This window comes from Microchirus variegatus (genome assembly GCF_963457635.1).
Source record: "Microchirus variegatus genome assembly, chromosome: 2".
NCBI classification, from domain to species: domain Eukaryota; kingdom Metazoa; phylum Chordata; class Actinopteri; order Pleuronectiformes; family Soleidae; genus Microchirus; species Microchirus variegatus.
Window position 1 is genome coordinate 23,430,838 of NC_139803.1, and position 26,937 is coordinate 23,457,774.

Consider the following 26,937-nt stretch of genomic DNA (forward strand, 5'->3'; position numbering starts at 1 on the left):
ACTGCGTTTTACCATAGACTGAATTGAGATTTGCTAATATGACCGGTGTTTTGACAGTTACGGACACATAAGTTGTGATTTACACCATTAACTCCTCAGGAAAACATTAACTAATGTAGTGAACGGTATAAACTTGTTTCTCATAGACTTCCATTCAAATGGAACTCTTCTTACAACCAGTTTCCCTTGTTAGCTAACTGCTAGTTCACTTTTCAAACCTGTAACCCTACATCTCTTCATATACAGTCCATGTGTATCACTTGTAAACCTTCAAAGGTTTTCTGTTCGTGTCAAAACAACACTCTACAGTATAGCTTTCGATTGTAAACAGCCTGTGTCTTAAAATACTGCGTGATCTTCGCTATGCGAAGTCATTCTGCGCTCGATCGCGCTAAAGAGGTGTTCACTCCCCCCTCAGGACGTGATCGCTGCCATTTACCCCCCCCCCCCCGTCTGTTATCACCTGGACTAATGCTGCGGTGTGTTTCTCCGCTCTGATAATCTGGTTGTTCCTTCTTCCTGCTTGGGAAGTCAACGAGCTACGACTTTATCTGAGGCTGGCAGCACCTGTTCCTCCCGAGGGGGCGGGGGGTTTATCAACTCGACTGTGGGTTGATAACATGCAAAAAACACGTCGCATGCTGACATCACGGACCGCCGCGTTTGACATCACACGAGTAATAAGGCCTTTCTTCTTTCGGACAAGATCCTTAACATTGAGCAGTTGTTCTGCCTTGAGGCTCCTCGAGCAAGGCACTACTGTAAATGACTACAGGAGGAAATCACAGCCTTGACACATCTCACCCCCGTCTACTTGTTAATATAACCCGCCGTCTTCATCAGCTTTTTTGCACCTGGCGATTCTTGGATGGACGCCGCTCTGCGCTCCTCCTCCTGTGCTGACGTTTGAATGTTCTTGTTTGTTGTTTGTTTGTGGAAAAAAAAGTGTCCAGATGTTGCTTCTCCAGTCCATTTGGAAAGCTGGAAGGTTGGGGTGAATGTGGTTATTTGCTGCAGAATGAAGATAACCACATTATATCTAAAAATAACAGGTTGTTACCTGGAGTTTCCTGCTTTTATCACTTCTCTGTGTCCGCGTTGCCTGACTGAACCTGGAAGGAAGGAAACAAAAGCATCATTAATCAAGAGTCTGTTGTCATCCTGATTATGAAAGCCTCTGCTATCATTTTTCACCCCCCGCAGGGTGTTTATTTTGCACGGCTGCAGGCATTTATTCCTTCTTCTTCTTCCCTCACAGTCAATACAAGAAAGCTAAAAGTCAATAACATGAAATAACACGGCAAAATGGGTTCTTTGTACTTGTATCGTCCATGAAACACGATACGCAATGTCCCGACCCCTAAAACAAATTTGCTAAATGACGTTGATTAAATTGAGCCAGGTGAATTTCAACAGGTTTGTTCCAAAGTCTGGACATTTGAGAGCGAGTGTCTTGACTTCCCACATCCATCTTATTAAACAGAGGTGTAAAAACTAAACGCAAACATGTAAATGAGATACCTTAAACCTAGTTTATTCGGGGATCTGAGCATATTGACGCGTGTTACCATTAACGGCTGTCTGGCTGCTCATAGGGGGGCGCCGCCACCGCCGTCTGTTGAGGTCTGCGTCACACGGCCTCACATGAGCGTAAACAAGGCTTTACATTCTGCTCAGGGATTAAGAGGAAAATGAACTGCAACAGAGCCCAAGGTGAGAAGAATTTGTCGAAACTTGCAGCAAACTGTGTCAAACATCGGTGCAAATGAATTAATTCAAATGATTGTTGGGTTTGTTTAAGTGTTTTCCGCCTAATCTTCACAATTAAAATAAAATATGGTGTTAAATTCCCACTGAACACTTTTTGTGAGAGATATTGCACTTGCAAAACTCAATTATTTGATGGCGATTTAATCAATAATAAGACAATGTTTATATAGTTATAATAGACTTTCATGCTATGTTTAATCATGCTCTCGCATAACTGGTTTATAGTTAAAGAATAGGAAAATTGTTGTATAATATACATAGAGGATAAAGAAAAGCTATATCCTCATATAGTTCCATAAGTGTCACATTGTATGGTGTAAATCCACGTTGATTTAGCACTAATTCTCCGGGATGATTTATGGGAGCTGGGTTAATGTCACCAGGTGGCTGTGAATATGCGTATCATGCACACATACAAATATAAATTCTGCATACTTAAGCAACACGTATTTATACACGGGGAGTGTCAGCGAGTAAAGGACCTGATGTGTTCATTTGTTTGTCTTTTTTTTTCCCTCCACAAGTTTCCAGGACACACAGACCTGCTGGGACTCAGACGTGGTCCGGCTCCTGAGCTCCGCCTCTGTGGGGGACGCTGGGACGCTGCCATTAGTGTCTGATATTAACAGAGTCCGCCTCTCCCTGGGCTGTTTTTCACACTTTGTCACCCGGAACCTTGGGAAGGGATTAAAAAAAAAAATTTAAAAGAGGGAGGGAGGGAGGGAGGGAGGGGGAATAAATAAGAAAAGATAAAAACACAAGACAAATGAGGAACCGAGTTTTCCAAGAGTGGAGATTCAGCTCATTAAAACGATGCTTCTGCTCTTGTGCGAGGACACGCCAGTGGTTGAAGTGACAGAAAAAAAACACACTTTTAAACTGTTACTGTTAAAAGCTCTTATACAAAACTTTTTTTTTTTTTTAAAAGTCTTGTTTTTTTTAAGGAAATATTTTAAGGAAATGTGCACTGGCAAGAATCTGGTCACATGATACAGTACCGTTATATAGGAGTGACGATGTAAACAATACAGTTTTCTTTATCTTAATATGAGGGAAGTGGAAGCAGGGGGAGAAAGTCAAATGCAGCCACCTGGTGGTCAGAGGCTAAATTACAACACAAAAATACTGTCAAGAATATCTCCATATCTTGTCATAAAATATCAAATTTTTTATATATATATATATAATTACTACTAAATTCATATAAAAACATAAAGCCACTCGGTGAGTACGAGTTATTCTAATACAACTGGTATCTGCCCACACTTTGCACCTTTCTCGGCTACTCATCAACTCTCAGGGCACACACCAACACACACCCACACAAACACACAAACTCTCTCTAAAGCTTTCATTAAACCAGCCAATGAATATTTGGATGCAGTTCATGCCGACCCTCTGCTCCGTGAGGCCAATCATCCGCGGGTGAGCAAATGAAGCGCATCCTCTCTGCATCCCAATCAGCTCACAAGAGGTCATTAAGGAGGACGAGAACGCTCCCTGCACACACACAACTAATCAATCAGTAACGCACCATTAAATTAATTGCCAACAAGTTTTTGTTGTAAAAGAATTATTATTAAGAATTATATTTTTTTTGGCCCATGTAAATCTGATTATTTTCTGGTTTCTGGAATGTCTTTAGTGTGTGGACAATAGAAATCAAGCTTTTAAAACAACTAATCAATTAATTAATTAATCAACTAACTAAACTTATCTGGACTATCGTGATGTCATCAGATTCCTAAGGACAGATATGTCTTTCTTTTTTGTTTAAGCACCAGCTCGCTCTAATGTTTGACTAATGTCATATTTCAGTTCTGTGAAGAAGAAAACATCAATTTGGAATCCATCAACATGAGTTTGCTCAGACATTTCTGCTGCTGTACACAAGCAGTGATGAATAGTTACACTAAAAAAAAGAGAAAAGGGGAAGATTGACGAAATACGACTGAGCAGGAAGCTGTTACAGATACCACAGGTGTCTCTCTGTTGCCGTTCCCCGTCTTTCCAGTTCAGTGTGTTTTAAGCAGAGGTTGTTGCCTCACATCACAAGTCAACCACTGGAGCTTCTCACTAAAGCTCACACACAGCGAGCCTAGCGGGTTCTGCCCTTTTTCCCAGGCTGCGCTGTGATCACCGAGCCATGCGTTTTCCAGGTCACTAGTCTGATGTCAAAGTGCACAGAAAAACCTAATCTCTGTTATTAATGTGGACTTTTTTTGGAGAGTTAATGTTTGACGGTTCATGTTTTGTGTTCACTTGTGTCTGATACGGCTCCGGGGCAAACTGCGTGGGATTTAATTTACCTCCGCTAATGAAACCACTTCATGTGTTGCGATTCGAGGAAATCTTGGAGATTAAAAAGGCAGCAATGAACTCTTTGTTTTCGGTCTTTCCTCTCTTTCTCACATGCATACACAAACCAGGGGTTTATGTTAGCTGGTATGTGTGTTACTTTAAAATGTATTATTTTTAGTTCTGGGCACGTTAACGGCGTTAACGTTAACATACATTAGCGCATGACGTGTTTCCATGACGACTGACCGGAAAAAAAGACGTGCATGATGTCATGTTTAGGTGCCGCGGCCCCAGAATCCAGGCACTGTTTACCAGTTAGCTCTGTTAGCTGCGTTAGCTCCTTTAGCGCCGGTAGCGTTTCTACAGTCAAATGGAACAATTAAACGAAAAGAGCATCGCTGCATATAATCAGCGTACCTGTGTACTGCGTATGTGTGCCTCTGTTTTTAAACTTTAGCGTTACTTTAGCGCACGCCTTTTTCCTGTAAGTCGTAATGGAAACGCGTCATACGTTAATGTGCGTTAGCGTTTACTTTGTCTTGTCGAGAGTTTCTCATGTCATCATGTGCCAATGAATGACAGCTTAGTTTACATTTTGTAGAATGTCTGTTTTACAGAATTCAATGAAAACTTGTTTAATATTAGTTTTTGTTTCCATTTCAGAATACCAGTACGTCCGGCATTAAATATGCATGGCCGGAATTTTTTTATATTATCGGCCACATGAGCCGTCAACATTTTTTTCAAGCATAAACTCTTGACACGCAAACACACACACCTGCCCACAGCCAGGACCGTGACCTCGCTGCACTGACTGCGCCGCTGGTCTGCCTTATTCACCGACGGCTTCCTCATCAGCGGCCATTTCTTTTGGCTGCAGCGGGTGCAGATGTTCTTGTTGCCACTTGCGCCTCCGATGGTGTGAAGGTGGTTGCAGGTGTGCTTGGCAGCTCCGAGGGGCGCTCCAGGCGAAATAGGAGTCATTGGACTCGTTGGACTGTTCGGGGAGGAGGGGGTGAGCGGAGGACTGGGGAAGAAGAACCAGAAGAGAATGTACCGATTATCAGTTTATAACAAATTATAGTGCATTACATATCATTAGCTAGATGTGAGACCTGCTCCAAACTGGTAAAACATTACATCACACAGTAACAGTCTAGCTCGCTAGTGTGTTAATAAGGAGATAATTTTCCAGTAAAACCATGTTATTTCCAAATAATAGCTTCGTAATGAGCATTACTATAGGCTACCATGAGTAGAACCTTCACTTAAATATGTCCCAAACATTTTTTTTTAATTGTTATCACCAAGCTATTACTTGATAAGAACCGCAGTGATAAAAATAGTAGCAAGATGTTACTTCCGTTATTGACGTTATTGAGAGACGGTGCCATGGAAACGGACACTCGCTACACAACACTAAAAGACAGATGTGACCAAGTGTGTCACCTGGTCATTGCACTATTTAATATAAGAAAAATCAGACCGTACCTAACTCAACAAGCTAGTACCCAGCTCCTAGTACAGGCTTTGGTCGTCTCCTGTTTTGACTACTGCAACTTCCCTGCAAACATGCCTCCCCGATCTGTGCAGAACGCGGCGGTGGCAAGTCTGGTCTTCAATCAGCCGAAAAAGGTCACGTCCCCCCCCTCTGTTCATTGAGCTCCACTGGCTCCCCTTAGCCGTCCACACAAATCATTGATGCTAGCCTACAAAGTTCTTCATGGTTCTGCTCCCACCTACTCAAATGCTCTCCTAAAGGTTTATGTTACCCCTCGACTACTCAGTTCATCAAAGGATTATCGTCAGGCGGTGCCAACACTCCCCACACAGGACAATCCAGACTCTTTTCATGTGTCGTTCCACGCTGGTGGAATGACCTACTTAGCGCTATCAGAACCATCTTCAAGAAGATCTTGAAGACCCAGCTCTTCCAAGAGCATCTCCTTCTACACTTGGATCCACATCTGCACTCTCACCCTCTATCAGTCCACTGTTCCTATCTAGTGGAGTTCATTCCAACACTACTTCTATGTAGCTTATTTAGCTAAATGTTTAAATGTAAACGTGAGAATAAGGTAAAGTCACTGTGCGAGATACTGTAAGAGCTCAGTATAAATCTGTTTTTGTAACTGTACATCTGACATTTTACACCATATACAGGAAAAACAGAAAAGCAGTGAATTAATCAATTAACGGCACTGACACACGAGTGGCTTTTAAAGTTTGATTTAGACGCATTAGTGAGGTTGGGCACAGTGACGTCAGGCTGGCTAGAAGCCCAGTGTGCATTAACGTGAAATATTTAAGGAGCTTCCAGTGACGAACGTGAGAAAATACACACACAGCTGTACGGGCATGTCGCAGAGTATAGTCAAAAATGGTTGTGGATAAAGCATTAAAAGAATTAAATTTCTGCTTCTCTGCATTTATATGATCATTAATACTTTAAAAAAATCCATGACTTCTGGGCTGATGAATGTCCTAAAATCTAATTGTAATTTCACCTCAATGCACAAAATGATGAAATATTACGAAGCATGAATGATCTCTGATGATCTGAGGCATGAATGAAACACAAGTTTGGCTCAAAAGAAGACATAAAAAAGGACAAGATTAAAGGGAGACACTGATGTGTGCAGAGCATGGAATGGAAAGAGAGAGAAGGTAGTGATGGGTAGAGCAGCAGTGAGAAGAAAAGACTAATTCTAGAGAGGCTGATAGTCAGGCCTGACCACACTACAGTCACTCTCCTCCTCCCTTACTCCCTTCTCCGTCTGTATCCTTTCCCCCCCTCATAAGTGACCCATAAATTACCCCAGTGATACACCGTCTTCCCACCATTCCTCCATTTCTAAGTGATCCACTGGCCGGCTGCCCGCACTGACTGAGAGAAACAGAGAAAGCCTGGGACGGCAAATAAAAATGGACTTCCAGTTCGAAAAGTGACATATGACGGAAGTAGCAGTGAGTCACCAGAGGGAGACTCCACTGGTTGTAAAAAAAAAAAAAAAAGGAACTCCATTTGAATGGAAGTCTACAAAAAAAATGTGTCAATTTTTCACTTGATTTATAATGTCAGTTAACATTTTCCTAAGAGGTTAAATTGTCTCAGTTACTAGTTTAAGGACTTTGGCAAGAGAACATGATGTCAAGTGTGTAAATCAGGTTACCATTTAGGGGAAAGAGTAGTAAAAACTTGACTTGGCGCAGGACAATTCGCAAACTTACAAAGCTTCAAAACAGGAGTTTGTTTTGCAAATGGAGGACGAGGTCCATTTTTTTTTTTTTTACATACAGTCTATGGAGAAAGTGATGCCAGGGAAATATGTGTGATTGTAGATTAGAGACCGACGATATGGGTTTTTCTCTGACCGATGCCAATCAATAGAAATCACAGCAGCATATAAAAGCTTTTTCCCCTCCATCTCACAAAATATAATAAGTTAGAAGAGTGCCTCATTTTCTGTTCACTTCTCATGAACGCAACTCCTAGACCGTTTGTGATATCTGTAATAAAAAAACTATATCTATATAAATTAAAAAACTATAGAATGGCGATCTGTCCAGGATGTGACCCTGCCTTTATAAAGTGGTAGAATATGGATGGATGGATGGATGGATGGATACCAGAAAGCAGAGTACAGTAGTCCAGGTTGTCTTTAATGCAGATCGTTTCTTTTGGCAGAGATTGATTATAAACCATGAAGGATCTCTGATGATCTGAGGCATGACTGAAACACAAGTTCGGCTCAAAAGAGGGAAAACAAAATACAAGATTAAAGGGAGACACTGATGTGTTCAGAGCATGGGGTGGAAAGAGAGAGACGGTGACTGAGGACTGGTGAAGGCTAGAGCAGTGAGAAGAAAAAGACCTATTATTAAGCACTAATTCTGGAGACGCTGATCGTCAGACCTGGCCACACTTTTGATCCTAAGTATATATTAAATTATTAGAATTATATTAATCTTGGAAACCTGTATCAATCAATCACGACTTAAAATGATCAAAAGAGCTATAATTAATCTTTTGGCAATGGACTATTTCACCCATTTCAAAGTCCTTTCTGTGCTCAGTTCTTCTATTTGAAGTAGAGTTTGTGTTTATTCTGGCTGAGAATCCAGTGAGGGCATGCGTGCCAACATCTGTGCTCGGTAATCCCTCAGAGTAGAGATAGATATAACGGGCCACAGTGACATTTGGGGAGAAAAGTCCCCAGCTGATCGCTCTCAATCAAGCCCAGCCAATCTGGAAACATATCACAAGACAAACATGACCTGGTTGCCTTGACTCTCAAATCAGTCCCTGCTGTGTTGTGAACACTCGGTGGCCTATGGTGCCACCTGGTGGTTGAGATGATTATTATTTTTTAAATAACTATGATAAATCAGGGGAGATAAACATGGAGGAATTTTGACTGTTTACATTCATCACACATTCTTTTTTTCAGTGATCAAAAGTAAACGCATCATTAACTTATAAACACATCAATGCTGATTTATTTCACTGGTTTTACTGGTTTTTAATGTGTTTTTTGTGTTAGGATTTAACATCAGGAGGAATATTCATGTTTCATTTTGTGTTCTCTACATTTTGTGTGTGTTGAAAGTCCTTCGTAGGCTGTCGCTTGATTAGAACTTGTTAGAGGACACTTACCCGTCAGAGTCGATGCTGTTGTCACGAACCATGGCTTTGAGGGCATCAGAGTTTGCTGAAACAGAAGAGAGAGAGAGAGAACGTTGTTCAGTCTCACAGATACTACAGAAGGAAGATAGAGAAAGAATAGAGATAACACTAGTGCTGGGAATTAGCGAGGAGAACGCTCCAGTGACTTCAAAAGCAGAGGTTTTATTGAATGACAGTGACAACAAGATTAACTCCCCTGACACAATTAAATTGCACTGAAGAAAAGTTACAGTGCACAGAAAACTCAGCGGAATGAGTCCGATCAGAGAGAACTTGTGTCAGACCAAACACAACCCCTTGGTAAAGTTTAATTTCGAGTCAACCTGAGGGAAGACAAAGGTTTACCGCACAACAACAACAGCGTTGTCTCCTCAGCACAGAGGAAACGGCTCAGACATTGATTTGCATAATTAACACACAAGGACTGAATCCCCCTCCAAGTCCTGGCTATGAACTTGACTTCACCATGACAACACAGACAAATTAAATAATCCATACTTCATCCATAAGTGCTGAACTCTATGGTGACACAGAAATAACTTGACTAAAACAAATACTGTATATTTAATGACCACATGATGTCCTCGTACTCATATTTCCTAGTTTTAAGGTTCAGGTCATTCTAGTACCACAAACCATAATAACTCTGTCATGACCAAGTTTTTTGTTTGCGTTTTAATTCATTATGTTTACGGCCAAACGAAACAGCCCTAATGAAACTGATTAGCCCGAAAGTTTGAGTACAACTTTTTAAGTAGCTCACATCTTGAGGATAACTGTTTGGAAAATGTTAAACAACTTTTCAGAGAAATTTAAACAGCTGAAAAACAGTAAATCCAGTGGTGAAACGATATTTATTTTATTTCAATCCTGCAGGCACCTAAAAAAAACTGTTTTTAAAGGTTTTCTTTCAGCCACTAAACCACAACGCCTAAACGCCTAAATTACTAGGAAAAACCCATGACACTTTAAACACAGTCATGTTACTACTGTGACTTCTTTATTTTTTTATTATGTTTGCAGTTTTGACTTTGACTATAAAGATGACATCATTGTTCCTGCTCTCTGATCAACTTCTCATCTATGTGTATTCTATTTAACTTAAATGTACCTAAATGTATTTGGTTTTCCTCACTTTTATTTGGATTTTCTTTTGAATTTTTACAACCCTTGACTTTTCATTACTGATCATGTATTAAAAGTGTCATGTGTAACCTCCATCAGCTCCACATGACTCTTCCTGCATTCCTCGGTATAGCAGTGTTTAGATCTTGTGTCACATTCCCGCGCAATGACACCGATCAGGAAGTGATTCGTTTTACATTACGACAAATAAAGGCAACGCCATCATTGCTCTGGTAAAGAGAGACAAGTACAAACAGGTTGGAGCAGGGATGCAAAAACGAAAAAGCGCCCACGAAACGTTTCATATGTGAATTCTAGAGCAGTTCAGCCCTGCTCTGCTGCTGTATACACTCAAACTTTCCTGCAGTCAGGTCTTATAGTGTTGCTTGACAGAGACGTTATGTAATTTCTGTTCGACCAAACAGACGCAAAATAATAACATAAACAAGCTTTTAATGATGAAATATGATTACACTATGTATGGATCCATTAAATTTACGTTTATTATTAATATTCTTGTGTAGTAGTAGAAGTAAAAGCAGTAAGCAAAAAAATGACAACTTTCACAGTATGTTAAAAGGAAATATGTCACTCACAGACATGCAATACTAAATATTTCCACTGCAGGAGCCCTGAACCATAGTTTGATTCCAAACCGACACAGTGAGGGTGAGTCACAGTTAAAACACTCCAACTTCACAAGTATTACTTCTACAATAAAGGCAGATGTGCGTCAGTGAACAGTTTGCCTCCAGGGCGAGGAAATCGGTTTATGTAACACTGTGATGATTGCCAGAGATGAAGACAGCACAATAGTGCCTTCAATTGTCACCACCAGTTCCGACTTATAGATAAAGATATAAAAGACGGGTCAGTAAAAATCCACTATCAGATTATAAAATACTGACTCTGCTTTAGGGAGTTGCTGTGATTCCCATTTCCTCAGATAAGGACACAACCTTTGGTGATAAACCTGAGGAGGATTTCCAGTGAATAGATCATTGCAAACCTGAGAGAGACTATCCTTCATATTTCTCTGATTGCGGGCCTCCACAGAGATCCTCGTCTCTGAGCCAAACTCCAAACCGAGACGCAGTACCACGTACACGGCACAAGAGGCTAGTACAAACTTCTTCTTTCCAAAGTAGAGCGCGACAGTTCCAGAAGTATAAAGGCCTCATTATACTTCTCCGACTGCGTATGCGTTATCCGTCTGCGTCACCACGGCGACGCCTCGAGCATTTATACTTCTGCGTCGTGGTGACGGACACTCGCTGCAATTTCCCGCCCGATCAGTAGGGGTCGCTGCGCAAGGTTGTTGTGCTTCTGGCTACAGTGAGCAATGGCGTCCGAGAAAGAAAGAGACTGAGAGCCGGCACAGAGCAGCTTCGCTCGGCCTGTCCTGAGGACCAATCGCAGCTCTTGCCGTCTCCGTTGTCCCTTGACGGAGTGACGGACACTTAAAAAATATTCCGTGCACCCGGAGACGACGCAGAGGCTCTTCGTCAGTCTCTGCGTCGACGCAGAGGCTCTGCGTAGCTACGCAGAGCACTTTACGCAGAAGTATAAATTGGGCTTAACGGAGAACCAGCTGTGATGACATCATGGGGGAGGGCTCATGAAAGCCAGACTTGTCCAAGGTCAAACCCCCCTGACATTGACATGTCCAAAGACCTTTATTGTGAAACATGAGAAACTGTGAAACATTCCTGTGCTCAAATGAACCCAGCAGCCTCTGCATGTCATGCAAGTCATGAATTAAAGAAGTTTGGTTTTGGTTCTTTATCAAATGGCATGTTACACTTACCTTCATTTTTCATGATGTAATGAACGATCTGTCCGACCGTGTCGTTGTCACTGGTGTCGTTCAGGTCTGAAAGAATAAGCAGAAACGCTTGTGAGTGCAAGGCATTGAAATATAATTTTAATGAAGCAGCTTTGATGGCTCACTATTATTTTTGGCAAAAACACAACAAAGTGAAAAGGTGATATTAATTTACATGACAAGAAAATACAGCAGCAGTGAGACAATGTAGAAGGAAATATTACAGTAAAAAAAAAATTATTGTTTCAAGAGATGCAGCATGTCCTGCTGGTTGTCGAAATGTGATAATTCTTTTTGTTGTATGGAATCATCCATCTATTTTCTACCTCTTTACCCTCCACAGGAGGATCGCAGGGGGTGCTGTGCCAATTTTGGGGTACATAGGCGGGGTACAGCCTGGACCTACAGTGGTCCAGTGAAAACCCATGCACACATGGGGACAACATGCAAACTCCATGCAGAAAGGCCCTTGTTCTGACCGGGGCTCGAACCCAGGTTTTCTTGCTGCAAAGGCAAGAGTTGTGTGGTAATCAAATCTACTTTAATGGGATTCCTGGCCACTTGGGGGCACCTGTAAACACTTCTCACTGTCTCATTGTATTGCATTTGTTTGTCTGACTGTAAGCAAGATAACTCGAAAAGTCATGGACGGATTTGGCTGAACCGCAATTGGACCAGGAACAAGTGATTACATTTTGGGTGTGATCCATAGATGCCATCACTGGTTACAACACTCGTTCTCTGACCATAACGTTATCACTGGTCAAAACACTCGCTGTCTGATCCAGGCGCGCCGGCAGGGTGTATTTTGTAGTCACTGAGCTGCCCTGGCGGAAGGTCTGCACTCTCCGAGTGCTTCTCTAGTTTTTGATATGATGCACTAGCAAAAACTTGGCAATTTACCCATACGGCGGATATTGCAGCGATTATGGTGCACTAGCATGTGATTTGATTGGCTGCCGCTTGGAAAATGGACCATTTCTAAACTTCTGATGGATGCAATTCAAGAAAAACGAGACAACAATGCAGTTTGGCAACACTGAACATTAATCTTAAAGTGACTGAACGACGTAAATGAAAACCACTTCAGTCGACGCCTCCACTATGAATGTGTGAATCAGCTGTAACCGCTGCAAGAGCAGAATCAACATACACAGACTTTTGAATGAGCGTATTTGTGCAATCCCATTTTTATAAATCCCGTTAATGGCTTCCTGTATTTTCCACCTTACTTCTGATTAACAATCTTTTCTCAGTAATTAATAGAAGTCCTCTGTTAACATGATATGATGCCAAACGGTCAACTCCACAAGAAGTGCAGTTCATATTTAATACACCGCTGTTGTGGAGGTTGAAAGAGAAGGCAACAGCAGGAGGAAACCTGATCAATGAGAAACAAAACTAGAGCATGCGAATGGTTGGGAACAAAAGCTCTCTTTTGTTTTCGAGAGAAAGGGTTGGGCTGTTTGAGAAGACGACGCATAGAAACGCACAGACAAACCTAAGGTCCTCTGTGGCCTGTGGAGCTCAAGTTTCACGAATCTCTGTCAATGCCTGCAGTACGACATTTAACAAAATGTGCTAATAGTTAACAGGAGTTAATGGGAGAATCAAGGCTACGGTTAAAATAGAACACTGTGATGACGTGTGAAAGGCAGACAGTCACAGCACAAACTCTCGCCTTTCCTGACATCGTGTAAACAGTTTGTTCCCTCTCCTGCTTGTGAAATACCCCAGGGCAATCCAGCGGTGCCAGCAGTTTCACGTCGACACACGAGTACGAGCAGGAGGGAAGACGGCACCAAGTAACCTCCATGTTTGCTTGTGCCACGTAATGTGCTTGAGAGGGAGGGGAAAAAAAGTGGCACAGTCGATGCAGGCAGAGGAAAAATAAAAGCCACATTTCCACCACACAAAGTGCCAGTAACGTCAAGGACCAAAACGGTTCTTGAAGACCTTCGTTGTATGCATTTTTTTTTACCTTGGTGAAAGACCAGGAAAAATTAGGCATAATAACTTCTGAACTCCTTAACATGAAGTACATGAAGTGATTCCTTCTATAGCTGAGAGGGTAGGTGGTGTGTGATTGTCCTGCAGACACAGACACGTGTCTCTCTCGTCATTCAAGAGGAGCCTGTCTGACTGTGCATTACATAACTTGACAGGCCTCAAACTGTGTGTGCAGTGGAGCTGAAAAAATTAATCTATTACCAAATGAATCGTCAATTATTTAGATAATCGATTCATCGGTTAGAAGCTTTTTTCATTAGTAAAACAAGATTTGTTTTGGCTTCTTAAATGTGAATATTTTCTTCATTTCTTTGCTCCACGTAACAAAGAAATCCTTAAAACTGGATTATTTTGGTTTGTGGACAAAACAAGACATTCGAGAACATCGTCATTTCCAGGTTTGACAAACACACAGGTTTGATCAACGATTTTTAACATTTCATAGACCAAAAGATTCATCGAGAAAATAATCGAAAGCTTAATCGATTCAAAAAATAACTGTTGGCGGTGGCAACTTTGGCAAGAAATCCGGGAGAAAACAAGCAGCTGCCACCCTGCCGTCTAACATGAATGGAGACAGACCTCGCCCTCACCATTCTTTGAGCTGTATGGATTACACTGGCACCCATGATAGCAAATTACGCATAAATGAAAGGACACATCAGTGTGTGCAGTGTCAATTTTAGCGCCGTGTGGATAAGAAAGGCGTGAAATATCGGCAGAAATAGCTAAAATGCGCCACATTTCACGGAGCAGATTTTGCTTGTGTTTTGTTTCACCTCACTGTCTGACTCTGAACACACCCCTATTTAAGTCCGAGCATGAGTGATGTGAATGAATAAACATGGTTTCTATTTGTCTCCACTCCTTAAAAAAAAAGACAGACAGACAAAGGCTGTCTCTCATTAGACGAATTTGGATAAGATAAGACTGCAGTCAGAGCGATGACTGTTAACACAACCAAGAGCATCTTCTGAGCTGATTCAATCATTAACTCTCATGCTGAAGGCAACTTGTTTGGCCTTGGAGTGAAAGGTTTCTCTCTATAACAAGGTTTTTTTTTTATCATAAATGAACATTGATGGACATGTCGCTCAGGCCTATACACGAGCATACCATCAAACTTAAGGGTGCAACTTTTATATGTAAACAAAGGTCAGTTACATTCGAAACCATTGTCAAATGTTCACCCATGCTATACTATGCTGCACACAGGAAGTGATTTGTTTTATGTCAACACAGACGGAGGCGAGTCAATTTCGACGGCTGCAAACCAAAATGTTTCAGAGGTGAATGCTACAATGCTAATGATAAATTCTTATTGTCCCCACTCCCTTTCCCTGCGCTGCCTCTGTATACACACGAACGCTCCCTCAGTCAGGTTTGATCAAGCCCATTTTCAGACACAAACAGCATTACATTGTTCCTGTTCACAAAGACCAAACAGGAGGAATAACAACCGCAACAATAAAAGTCACCATAACTTTTAACACTTGTTTGGCACAGAATCCTTTTGGCAAAGGAAGGTTCCACTCGCATCACTCGGGTCTATTATTATTATTATTATCATCATCATCTGACAACACCTACAGGAACGTGCACATACCAAACTTAGTGTCAGGAATGTAGTACAAGCCTGTAATAATTGAGGGCAGGTGAGAGCATCAAAGTGATTTTATTCCATGACGTCTGATATTGATTTTGGACACCCCATGAAGACGATGACTCATTTGGAAATCAATGCAAAGGACGTCACTTCTGCATCTGTCGTTCTCCCCTGACTGAAAGATCACAGAAAAGCTAAGCAGAATGGGAAGAGTGGGGTGCCTTTTAAATGAATTACCTCCACCCAGTTCAGGATCCTTCTCCTCTTCTTCAAACACCTCATCTTCATCCTGGGCCTCGGTCGTGCACCGGTAGCCTTTCCTCTTCAGCACGTGGCAGATTACCACCCCTAGCAGGCCCAAGAGGAAGAAGACTGGCACCAAGACGAAGGCGGTATAGTCCGTGTTGTTGGCTCTTCCTGCTGCGGTACCATCTCCATTGACTGTTGTTTTATCCGCTGGAGAAACGAAAGAACAAGGAAATTTTCAAGGAGGAAAACTGAAACAAGACACGGTCATTACAACATCCTTGATCGTAACCTCGGGTCCAATGAGGGACACTTGAGGCCAGAGTTGAGCAGCTGAGATTGTTTAAATGTTACCAGTTGCAAGAGACGGAGCTTTCATGCTTTACTGCGGTCTCTGCATGGACGGAGACCACATTTCAGCCACTATATACACATATAGACATGAAACGGGTAAAGTATGACAGAGGCCTAAGAGACTCAAGACCTATCTATAGAGTCAAAAATTACATAAACTGATGGTATTGGTGATAGGAGCAAAACTGTTTCTGTCATTCACTCCCCTGTTAAATATTGAGGTTTTCAACATTTCCTTAGTACATGTAGCCGAGATTAACGCATGTTTTCAGGATTGCTAAGTCTTTTTTAACTGATCTACAGTTCGTCATTGTCCGGTTTGATTGTGCCTCTTCCTGTGACGCACAGTATCGCCTCAGCTCGCTTAGAACCTCGCCTGAGCAGGTACTGAAAAAAAAGTACCATGTACTATTGCTAATGGAAAAGCAAAATAACCATGGACTCGCGCTAGTGGAAACACGCCATTACAAACTGACAATTCGACTTAAGTTGTCCACCCAGGTGCAAGCGTGGTTTGATTTTCTTTTAAACTACACTGTGACTGGTTTGTTGCATGTTGTGCCCAAAACACACCCATGAGCATTTAAGAGACTAAGTATAAGCCTTTAGAACCACACAGCTGCCTCCAAAACCATTCTCCCCCACAATTTCACATGCTAGCACGGATTTAAAAAGCATTCGTTATATACGTTTCACATCATGTGCATCACTAGTTCCAGTTGAAGCTGGTTTATGGGATATCTTGATGTCTATTACACAACTGACAAAGGAGCAAAAAAGGACAAGGACCATAAACCTCAACGACTCACCCCAACTCCCACCACTTATCCACAAGACTTTAGACCCATGAGGGTGCGACAAGACTCATGGGAAGTGTGGTTGAAGCAACTCATGAACACATGCTGCATTTACAATGAAACAAATGTTACAGAATGTTACACGGGTCGATGAACTTTGAAACCGATCGAGGTCGACGGTCAGAGTAAAGACGGTGACCTGTGGTCATCTCAGGCTCCTGTGACTCCCTCTAACCATGTGAGGCATTCCAGCGTGACACATAAGAGGGCTTTTGTCTGGTTTCCTGTTCACGACAGTGCGTGTGCGAGTCTGAGGATGTCAGTGACAAACTAAAGCGATATAAGCCCTGTGCTGTTCCATTCAGTTCAGTCAATGATGCCATTATTTTGGTTTTGTTCAACGGTTATAAAAGGGTACCAAAATATCCAATCCATCTGTCCCACTTTTTGGCACCTTTCTGTTGGGGTGCCTTGCACCAAAAAGAGTACAGCTTGAGACACTGCAGTCTCTTGTTTGGTCAACAAAGACGAGTCACTTGCAGGAGACAACAGTCATGGAATGGGGACAAAAGTAAATGTTTTTAAAATAGAAAGAACACAAGTGTACGCTGTGCGTTAACGTTGATACTGCTATTGTATTAACACGCCCAGTACTCATTTTATCAGACTGATACTCTACTTTGTGAAATCAGTATCGGACACAAAAAAGCGGAATCCCGAAAAAAAGTCAATCGCTTGGTTCAGGTTTTTTTCAATAGCACATGATAACAATTATTTCGTGAATTTATGTTCTGATTTAGAGGAAAATTAGTGTTGGGTTGCTGTTGACAACTTCGTGAACTTTCATTCGCAAACACGCTTAAAAAGGGGCTTCAGATACTTATGTGTAACATCACGACTTGTTGCCACTCATGTTAGAGTGGTAAGACGTGACATGGGAGGCTCACATTTGGACAGAGCTTGAATTATATCCCAAAAAATGTACCCCGGCACTGCACATACAAGCACGAGTCTGTGCATCCAAACCATGTGGCTCCTGATGCATACAAGCAAATTTGCGCTCCTCCTTTGTTCAAGTTCTCTGGTGCATCAGGCTGAACACACGGACCACCAGACCCACCGTCTGCTCACTGACCTCCCTGCAGTGCGTCCGTTTGCTTGTACCCATGTAAGGAGCAGGCAGCTGGTTCACATGGATCAGAAGTGAATGTCCGTCAATTTAAGGATTGTACTAAAAGAAGAAGTGTTCAAAAGAAGTGTTCAAAAGAGTTATAAATTAAGGACCAACCTTGGTTTGTTTGTTTTTATATTGGCATCTCAAGCACCACATTGTTTACCCACCCACGGAGAGTGTCACAGCTGCTGATTTAGAGAGAGAGGTAGAGTTTCAAACAGCTGACGTTCATTTGATGCATGCAACAACAAAAAAAAATCAGGAAAAAACAGTGGATCAATCACTTAGTGAGGAAGTGAGATCGATAAATCAATGAAGGTGCAGCTCTGCTGAGATTATCTTCCCCGTGTCTGCCGTTTGTAACGCTGTAGCAAGGTTTGTTCATCTGCACAACCCTAATACACAGCCTGTATGAAAGAAAGAAGCAAGTGGAACTCCTGTAAAAGTGAAAATACCGTTACATTAACATTTCTAAAGTAGACATCGGGTTCATAAAGTAACTTCGCATTCAGTCCATTCCCAATCAAGACAATAATCTTTTCGGCAGCATTAATCGAGACTGACAAATGGGTTGAAGAGAGTGCTTTCCCTGAGGAGTGGAATCATGAGTGCATTAGCAACCACAGTTGGTGCCACAATGAAGGCCCAAAAATAGACTGGCCCAAAATAAATAAACATGAAAGGTGTGGATTCACACAGTGGTATTAAAAAGAAAGAAAAAATGATTACACCGAAAGACAAAACTTCTGGAGAGCATCATGGAAATGTCCTCTCTATACAGGATGTGTTCTTCAATCGGTCTGAACTACAGCTGAACTCCTGCATCTTAGCTTCCTGCAGTTTTATTAGGAATGGCCCGTGAGAATTGTCCGCCTGAAGGTTATCAACGTCTTTGTCGCAACACAGGATGATGTAAATCTATTTCTGCAAAAGCACACAAGGTTAGGAAGGTGACTGATTGGAAATACTGGGAAAAGATTAGACTGTTTAGATGTGAAACTATTTTTTCCCCTGAATATATCCCTTCTTTTTTTTCCTTTGCTTTTCCCTTTCCTTACTTGATCTGTATGGAGCTAATTTAGCTGATAATAGAAGGCAAAGACAGGTTTGACTGTGCTTTGAGGAGGTTGGAATTTTTAAATCACAAACTTTGCATCATTACCGCTCTTGTACACACATTTCAGAAAAGAGGATGTAAATGTCTCTTGTTGCTTAGATCAGCAAAAAGCATCTCTAGATATAAGGAAGTGTGTTTTTTTAATGGTCACTAGGATTTTTTGTCATCACATCAAACGAGACACGTTACGCAGTAGCAATGTGTACTAGGGTTGGGCGATAATACGATAATATAATGTATCGATATAGATACTTCCACGATATCAATAGAAAATACTTTGCTACGTTCTTCATTTTTAATAGGTCATGAAAGATTATCAATATCGATATATCAATATCGAATATGAAGTAGTTATATTGTGATATGCTTTTCAGCCATATCACCCAACCCTAATGTGTACCCTCTTTAACGATGGGTGCAACACAGGCTGAGTGCCGATAAATGACGGAATTATTTCATTTGTGGTGTTGTTTGTTTGATGGGCTAGGGTTAGGGCTAGGGTTATGGTTATGTATCGAACATAACAGATTAATAATAACAAATGATGCACACAATTTTGCTTAAAAAATACTTGCATGAATAATACTTGGCTGATTAATGAAATAACAGGGTAGGGTGGCCATTATTTTTACGAACCTCGAATGAGCCTTATTCAGTTTTATATCAGTTCCCAAATGATTTATAAATGTGTGAGTCAATTTTCTTCAAAAACAGGAACACAGTAATGTGATCCTTAACTGAACACAAAATTACATTAACTCTCCTCCATTTAGTCATCTGAGGAGGAGACAGAAGTGGACATTAACATCTCCTGATTCAATTTCTTCTTCACATTCCAATGAAACCGTGCATGACCTCTAATTTCTGAGTTGTTTTCTGACCCCAATGGTGCGTTCTTGTTAAGTCGGAATTTGAGTACACTCTTTGAAATAAGGGTTCCAAAAGGGTCGTTCTACAAGGGCTGAGGTTCTACCTGGAACCATTTGCTTCTGCTTCTGAAAGGGTTTTTCAAGGGTTCTTGGTAACACTAATGGTTCCAGTAAGAACCATTTTTATCCAGAGAACCCTTTAAACCCCTTTCCTGAATAAAGGGTTTTAAAAGGGTTCTTGGTGGAACCTTTATAAATAAGTTCTACCTGGAGCCAAAAAGGGTTCTCCTATGAGGACAAGACGAAGAACCTTATATGGTTCTACTTAGTACTTTTATTTCTAAGAGTGTACCTAGACGGAAATTTCAAATTCAAATCTGAATATCTAAGCAACTTAACAAACCCTGACATAGGATTCCAAATGGCTGCCACTAGCGTCAATAGTAAAAACACTTTAACTTGTTAATTGAACCGTCTTATTCGTTTCACTTTAAAGTCAGTCATACAAATAGTATAGTACTGTTCCATTTGTATCTGTGGACATGTTGCTACACTGTAAGTGCAAAATACCATGTAGGGCATCTTTATCAACGGTAATTGCTGACAATGGCAATCAATGGCTAGCTAGCATGAGATACATTTGGGTCGACACTTACAGTACATATATATACACACTGTATAAACTACATGGCTGACAATCAGTATAGTTTTCTTCAGGCATGAGAAAGTGACAGTAAACACACCCACCCAAGCTTTTCGCTCGACCACAACTCATTAGGAGGAGGATTTGCTGTGGTCTCTCCGTTGGCCATTTCCTCATACCAGGAAATTATGTGCAGCCAGGAAAGGAAATGTCAACGACAATCCCCCCCCCACCCACCACCGCCTCACCCTCCCCACACACAATCAGCTTGTTATTTCAAATGACGTGAGACAATTCTGTCATACGAAACCTAAGCCTAACCTAGTAAAGACGAGATGGTTTCTTCATCGTGCCTTCATTTGCAGTCGCAGCTTTCTGATTACAAAATCATGGGTAGATTTTTTTATGGTGTAATGTCTGCATATCAGAAAGCACACTCGTGTGCAAGAGGCTGCTCAACTCCCTCTTTACCTAATGAGCAGTGAGCAGGATTTTCGAGTTTCTTTGTTATTGGGGGGGGAAGAGAGGTCACAATAACTTTCCAAGATACAGCAGCAGAGAAACTTTCCAAGACTGCATCTTTTGAAAATGTTGTTTGAGACGGGTAAAGCTCCAGGGAGATTATGTCTGGATTCTCACCAGTCAGGATTGGATTACAATCCATTTATCCAACTTCCACGTTAGATAAATGGATGAAGAAAAAAAATCCCTTTTAGGTCAGGAGGTCAAGTTCCTATTTGTCTACTTTGAAATGAAAATATCTACAAAATTGGTGAAACATTTACACCACGATATGAAAAAAACAAGCCAAGTGGAACTAATGTAATCCACATTGTGTGAACTCATTTGAAGATGAATGTAAAGGACATTTACGTACTACAGTTTTTAAGCAATAGTCTCTCTAGCTGCAGTACCAGTGGTTCGTCAGTTAGTGACTCTTAAAAATGTTACAAAAAATATATATTGACATTTTCTGTTTTATCCATCTTTCATGTTTTTAAATGTATCTCTGGATAAAATTGAGTGTCATACTGACCCAAACAATTAGCTTAAACTCAGGAAGAAGACACCTGAATCTTTCCAAGACGAACTGAACACTCGTACTTCTAATTTAGTGTGTCCTTGTTTCCAAACCAGCCCAGTGAATGACAGGGTCTGCTGGAAACAGCGTGAGGATTCAGCCTCGACCTTTTCGCAAGCCACAGACTCCTGTGTGGATTCTCAGTGGAAAATGGAGAGAGTCAGCCTGCTGCATTTTAAAGGTTGTGCAGAAGACCAAAGGACAGAGCAGTGGCTGAGCGCAGACAGACAAAGAGCAGGGGCACTTGGACAAATGACTGGTGTGAGCTCTATCTTTTAAAGGTCAGGAAGACACTTTTTCCACAGAGCCGTGTAAAAAAGAAAAAGCTTTTTGCTGACAGATGAGACACTGTCAGCCATAAAGGACAGATTACTATTTATTTAGAGTTATTTCACACACAATTTACTCTAAATTAAAATTCAGAAAAATTACCAATAAATTCTTCCTCTTTATAATTTTTTTTTTTTATTAGCACTGATGTAGATTTCTTTGTCATGCCGATTAAGCTGCTATGTTTAACAACCGGCATCAGTCAATTTTATCTATTAATTGGCAGCGAAGTCACTTATTTATTACTTATTCGTTTTCGCATAGGTAATTTCTTTTAATTTCAAATCCAAAGGTGTACTGCAGTGCATACAACACAGGTTCAATGTCCAATAAAAATGTGGTTTTTGTTAGAGCATACCTTTCAAATATAAAGAAATGTCCATTACATCAAAACCAAACGACTTGCCCGTCGGCTCTGCGTGACCCTGTGTTTCTCACGTAGCCATGTTTAGATCTTGTGTCGTACGCTGATGTTTTACTTTCGTCGCGCACAGGAGGACGTGATTTGATAGTGACAGTCGCAAACAAACAGGTCACAGTATGACTGGAAACACAAGAAAGCATCCAGGTTGCATGAGGAGAAGACAGGAGGTGGGAAGAAAGAAAAAAAATATGAGCTTCTCGAACTCCAAAGGTTGGCAGCATTACAACATCATGGATGCAAGCAGCCGCTAAACCCCTAAGAAGAATAATGCTGCGTTCCAGAGCCCATCCAAACAAGTGGGATGTGGGACTTATCCTACCTGAATTGTACTAGCTCCTACTTCAAAGCGTTCCAGCAATTGAATGGAGAAATTGTTAGAAAACATGGACGATCGCGGCGCTTTAGATTTGTTTGAAGAGGCATTTTGACTGTCAGCAATTCAGTCTACTTACATAAACAAGCAAGCCGTATATGTAAAAGCGATACATATAACGTCATGAGTATACTTTTACCGTAGCCCTACATATCTTCATGCTAATGGATAACAACAATGACATAATTTCACACCATAACATGAAAAAAAAGTTGTGATAAAATTGCTGTGTCTAAAACAACTCTACACGCAGAAAAGTAAAGTTTAATGCCTATTCGTGTCACTCCATGGGAGCCACAATTATTCTCCAACGTCATTTTGGTGAAGTCGGGGTAGGTCCATCAGCCCCGACTTCGCGAGTAGGAGGTCGACAGGCATTCCAGTACACTTTTTCTAGTTGGAGGTAGGAAAAGTCCCACGTCCTACTGGTTTGGATGGGCTCTGGAACGGAGCATAAGACAAGACTGCTTTGCTCAAATAAACACAATAGTTCAACAGTTTGACCCTTATTGCCCTCGTCTACCCCTACGCTGCTGCTGTATACACAAATGGTGCGTTTTTTTAATTACTATAGTATCTCGTCGAACTGCCGGAACATTGTTGAATACACACAAACTAGTGACGAGCAAAGCAAATCTGAATCATAAGAATCGGATAAACAGTCACTGAACTGAAATAGGCTAGACGGGTTGTGATTCGGGTCACGATTGATATCATATGTTGATAATTTAGACATTGCCATGCAAAATGTTGGAGATGAATGCATGTTCTCAGGATTTTTAAATCTTTTTAACTGATCTACAGTTCGGCATTGTTGGGTTTGATGTTTGTGTCGGATGTCGTGCTCACGCCTCTTCCAGTGACGACACTCCAATCAGTGCGTGGCAGTATCATTTTAGTGTCAGCGTTCAGAAATAACGAAAAAGGACCATTTATCAGATATAAATCACTAATAGAAAAGAAGAAGAAAAATGAGTAGAGTCAAGCCAAGTTGTGCAAGAAATGGTGGAAAAGCTCAATCAGGTCTGATAGTTTTGCTTGACAGAGCCTGTTTTCAGATGCAGAATACAAATCACGTTTCATCATTTCTCTCCAGGAACACCAACAATTGTTTCTAGTAAATAAACTTTTATCAGACGAAGAGGGGGGGGGAGACAATCGAAAAATGTAAAATCACATATCTCCATAGTTTCTACGTCAGTGTTGTATAAGCTGTATTTTCTCTTTGTTATCGACTGGAATTAACTGACGTAGTTTAAATTTGTACTTTAAAACAACCTCAGCTGCACTCTGTTAAACTCTCTCTCTGCTTCTTTTTTTCTTGTAAAAACTTTGCCGACAGTTCAGTTGACAAGCTAATAAACATAACAAGCTAACAGTGTTCACCCTGACACCACTTGTTGTTGATATAAAAGAAAACGGCAATAACTTTTCTTGACTTCGCAGCGCTTAAACAACATTTTAAACAGTGTGAAATTAACAAAGACACACTTACGTGAAAACGCGGTTGTATCAGCCATTGGAAGAAGACAGGAGAGCAGCAGCTGGCCGGTGGGCTGCCCGCGATGCTTCTGACGGGCGCTGTATAAACTGTCTGCTTCGTCTACATACACTAACAGCAGTCGCGCTCACGCCGTAAACTCAACTAATTGAACCATGGAAGGGTTCCTACCTACATGAGCGCATTTCCTGATTCCCAAACAGCGAATACGCCCTGGTCCTACAGCGACCCCATTGACTTGAGCAGCACTGCCTCCATCAGAGAGCAATGCACTCGAGGGGGAGAGTAAGAGGAGTCACTGGCTACTACTTCCGGCTTGGGTTTCGTCTAAAAAGGGGGGCAACGACAGCACAAATCGCCACATAAAGTCACAAATTAAGATGAAAACAGATGTTTGCCTTCAGAGTTTGATTTGAATACCAATATTTTCCAGCAGTTTGTAAAATTGTTTGGATATATGATCGGGCCGCGGGCGTATCTTCAAAGGCAAATTATAAAGTGATGTATTGTTTGACAGTTGGTGTGAGGCTTTGACAGAGGCTTCAAAGGTATTTATTTTAAAATCTATAGTGTGATGCATTAAAGACATTAAAGTAATTAATTTAATGAAGGACGATTTTTTTTCTAATGTGCCACTGTTTTTTGTGTGTTTTTTTATGGAAAGGAAGAAGAAAAGAGATCAGGAACCTGAAGGGAAAAGATCTGGGTGATGAAATACAGAATAGAATGTAGTATTTGCAGCATGACCTCAGCCAACTGCTGTTAAACACTGCGACTTACCAACTGAAGAAGAGGAAGTTTACATTAAACCTGTGCAAGGATGATGTCCCCTTACAAACATCGAAAGGTAGGCCTACGCGTTTGTCGTCTCATATTATGCAATATCAACTTTTTATATAATATAAATATAAATATAAGCCTACCAGTCGCCAAAGTGTGGAAAAAAGATGACTCACTCATGCTTTTTGTGGTCCTCATAAGTCTAAGTACAGGAGATAAAACACGTGATGTTGACTTCCGCACTCGGACGTCACGCAAGGCGCTAAATTCCTGGAATTGTTGTCTCGCGGAGCTCCGCTATGTCCGTAAAACACGCGAGAGTGCTGGCGAGGGCAACGGTATCCGAAAAGTGGAAGTCCGCGAAAAGTTCTATTCTTGGCTCCACAGTGCAGCACAGAGTCCTACACAAATTTCCAGTATATGACGGCAATGTGCCTGCTCGAGCCTGCAAATTATCACTTTTCCAAATTCTAACTGCTGTTAGCTCCCAGTAGCCTCCGTGGCTGATGTCATTTCCTGTCCCTTAAGTTTCGTTTTACTTTTTTTTTTTTTTGGTGATTGAACTGCTATGGTGCTTCATTCTTATGATATTTTGACAATTCATTAGAACACCTTACTAGTGTAACTTGGAGAAATAGGATATAATATGAACCTTTCTTCACTGACTTTTGTTTGTTTTGTTTGCTTCCATTAATAGTTCTCTGCAAATCATATATATATATATTCTTAACAGAGAAAATGGTCAGAATTATTCAGTGACATGGATGATTCCATTATATTGTGCATAAAAGTATGACTATCGTAACTATATATATATATGTATATATATATACATATATATATATATATAGTTAATATTCAAGACTGAAGTGATTGTTGCCCTAATTGATGTGTGTCTCAGCTGTGTTTACCTCGATTTTTGTGCTTTGTACCCAACAGAGACCCAGATATGACCCTCCAGCGGTCGAAGCCATGACAGAGGCAAATCATTTTTCCTGTTCCACCAAGAAGGAGGCTTATTTGAAGACTGAAGCGGACACAAGTTACTACTCTGGCCTCAACCCACCCTTCAATAAGAACCCTGACAGCGGAGGTGAAGAGTTGGAGTATGACGCAAGTAAACCCAGATATCAGACTCCAGAGGCTGAGGATGTAATAAGAGCAAACCTTTCTTTATGCTCAGATGATGAGCCGTATTCAGTCATTAGTGAAGCTGACTTTGACACAATTAAGTGCTCTGGCATTTACTCACTCATCAGTGAGAACCCTGACGACGCTCCAGATGACAGGTTGCCAGAGCCTGATACAAGTCAAACCGGTGTCATCTTCAACCATGAATTTGCTTCTGAAACTAATGGCTCTTCAAAATGGCAGTCCGACATAGCTGGTCATAGTTGGAGTCTACAGGCTGATTCAAGCATCAACCATCAGACCTCAGTGAATGAAAAACTAAGTATAAGAAGGCTCAAAAGAAACGCGCTGAACCTTGTTGGGTAAGTATTGGCAAACTCAAATGCCTGTGCCTAATAATTACATATTGTAAAAGTCAATCTCCAGTCTTAAATCTTCTATATATTTTTTTGTATTCCCCAGAGGTGACGGGGTCAACCTTCAATTCAATCACAGGGCTAATGGCTGTGCCACATGGCAGCACAAGCTGATCAGGTATTTGAGGAATCTTGTGGCCAAACAGGGCTGTGAGAGACTGATCACAGCTGGAAGTGAGGAAGAATCATATAGCAGCATCGAAGAAGACAGAGAGAAGCTGCGGCGTCACTGGTAAGCTGCGGCAAAGTGACTGAAATCTGTGTCTGAGAGTGGTTCAGAGGAGGTTGAGCATCATTGTACGTCATCCGCAAGACAACTCACAGTTCTCTTTATGTCATTTTATCACAACAACATGAATATGATGATGAGGGCCGGC

At 41.2% G+C, this 26,937-nt stretch overlaps 1 protein-coding gene across 1 annotated transcript; it reads right to left on the reverse strand.

Annotated features, from left to right (window-relative positions):
- Window positions 1-814: 814 nt before the first annotated feature.
- On the reverse strand, window positions 815-24,317 carry LOC310924236 (RELT-like protein 1). The gene is made up of 8 exons (XM_083885899.1): window positions 24,228-24,317; window positions 15,562-15,780; window positions 11,691-11,756; window positions 8,729-8,783; window positions 4,850-5,098; window positions 2,313-2,445; window positions 1,061-1,112; window positions 815-981 (listed from the first exon to the last, which is right to left on the reverse strand). The coding sequence occupies exons 1-7, from the start codon at window positions 24,250-24,252 to the stop codon at window positions 1,080-1,082; spliced, it is 780 nt and encodes a 259-aa protein (XP_083742025.1). The 5' UTR covers window positions 24,253-24,317; the 3' UTR covers window positions 815-981; window positions 1,061-1,079.
- Window positions 24,318-26,937: the final 2,620 nt, after the last annotated feature.

Bases quoted from the DNA above. Each gene is read 5' to 3' on its own strand.
- LOC310924236 (XM_083885899.1), bottom strand. From the start codon at position 24,252: ATGGCTGATACAACCGCGTTTTCAC. The intron at 8,784-11,690 runs GTAAGTGTAACA...CTTCTGTTTCAG, and splicing joins TTACATCATGAAAAATGAAG to CAAACTCTGATGCCCTCAAA. The intron at 2,446-4,849 runs GTGTGTGTGTTT...TCCCTTCCCAAG, and splicing joins ACGGTCCTGGCTGTGGGCAG to GTTCCGGGTGACAAAGTGTG.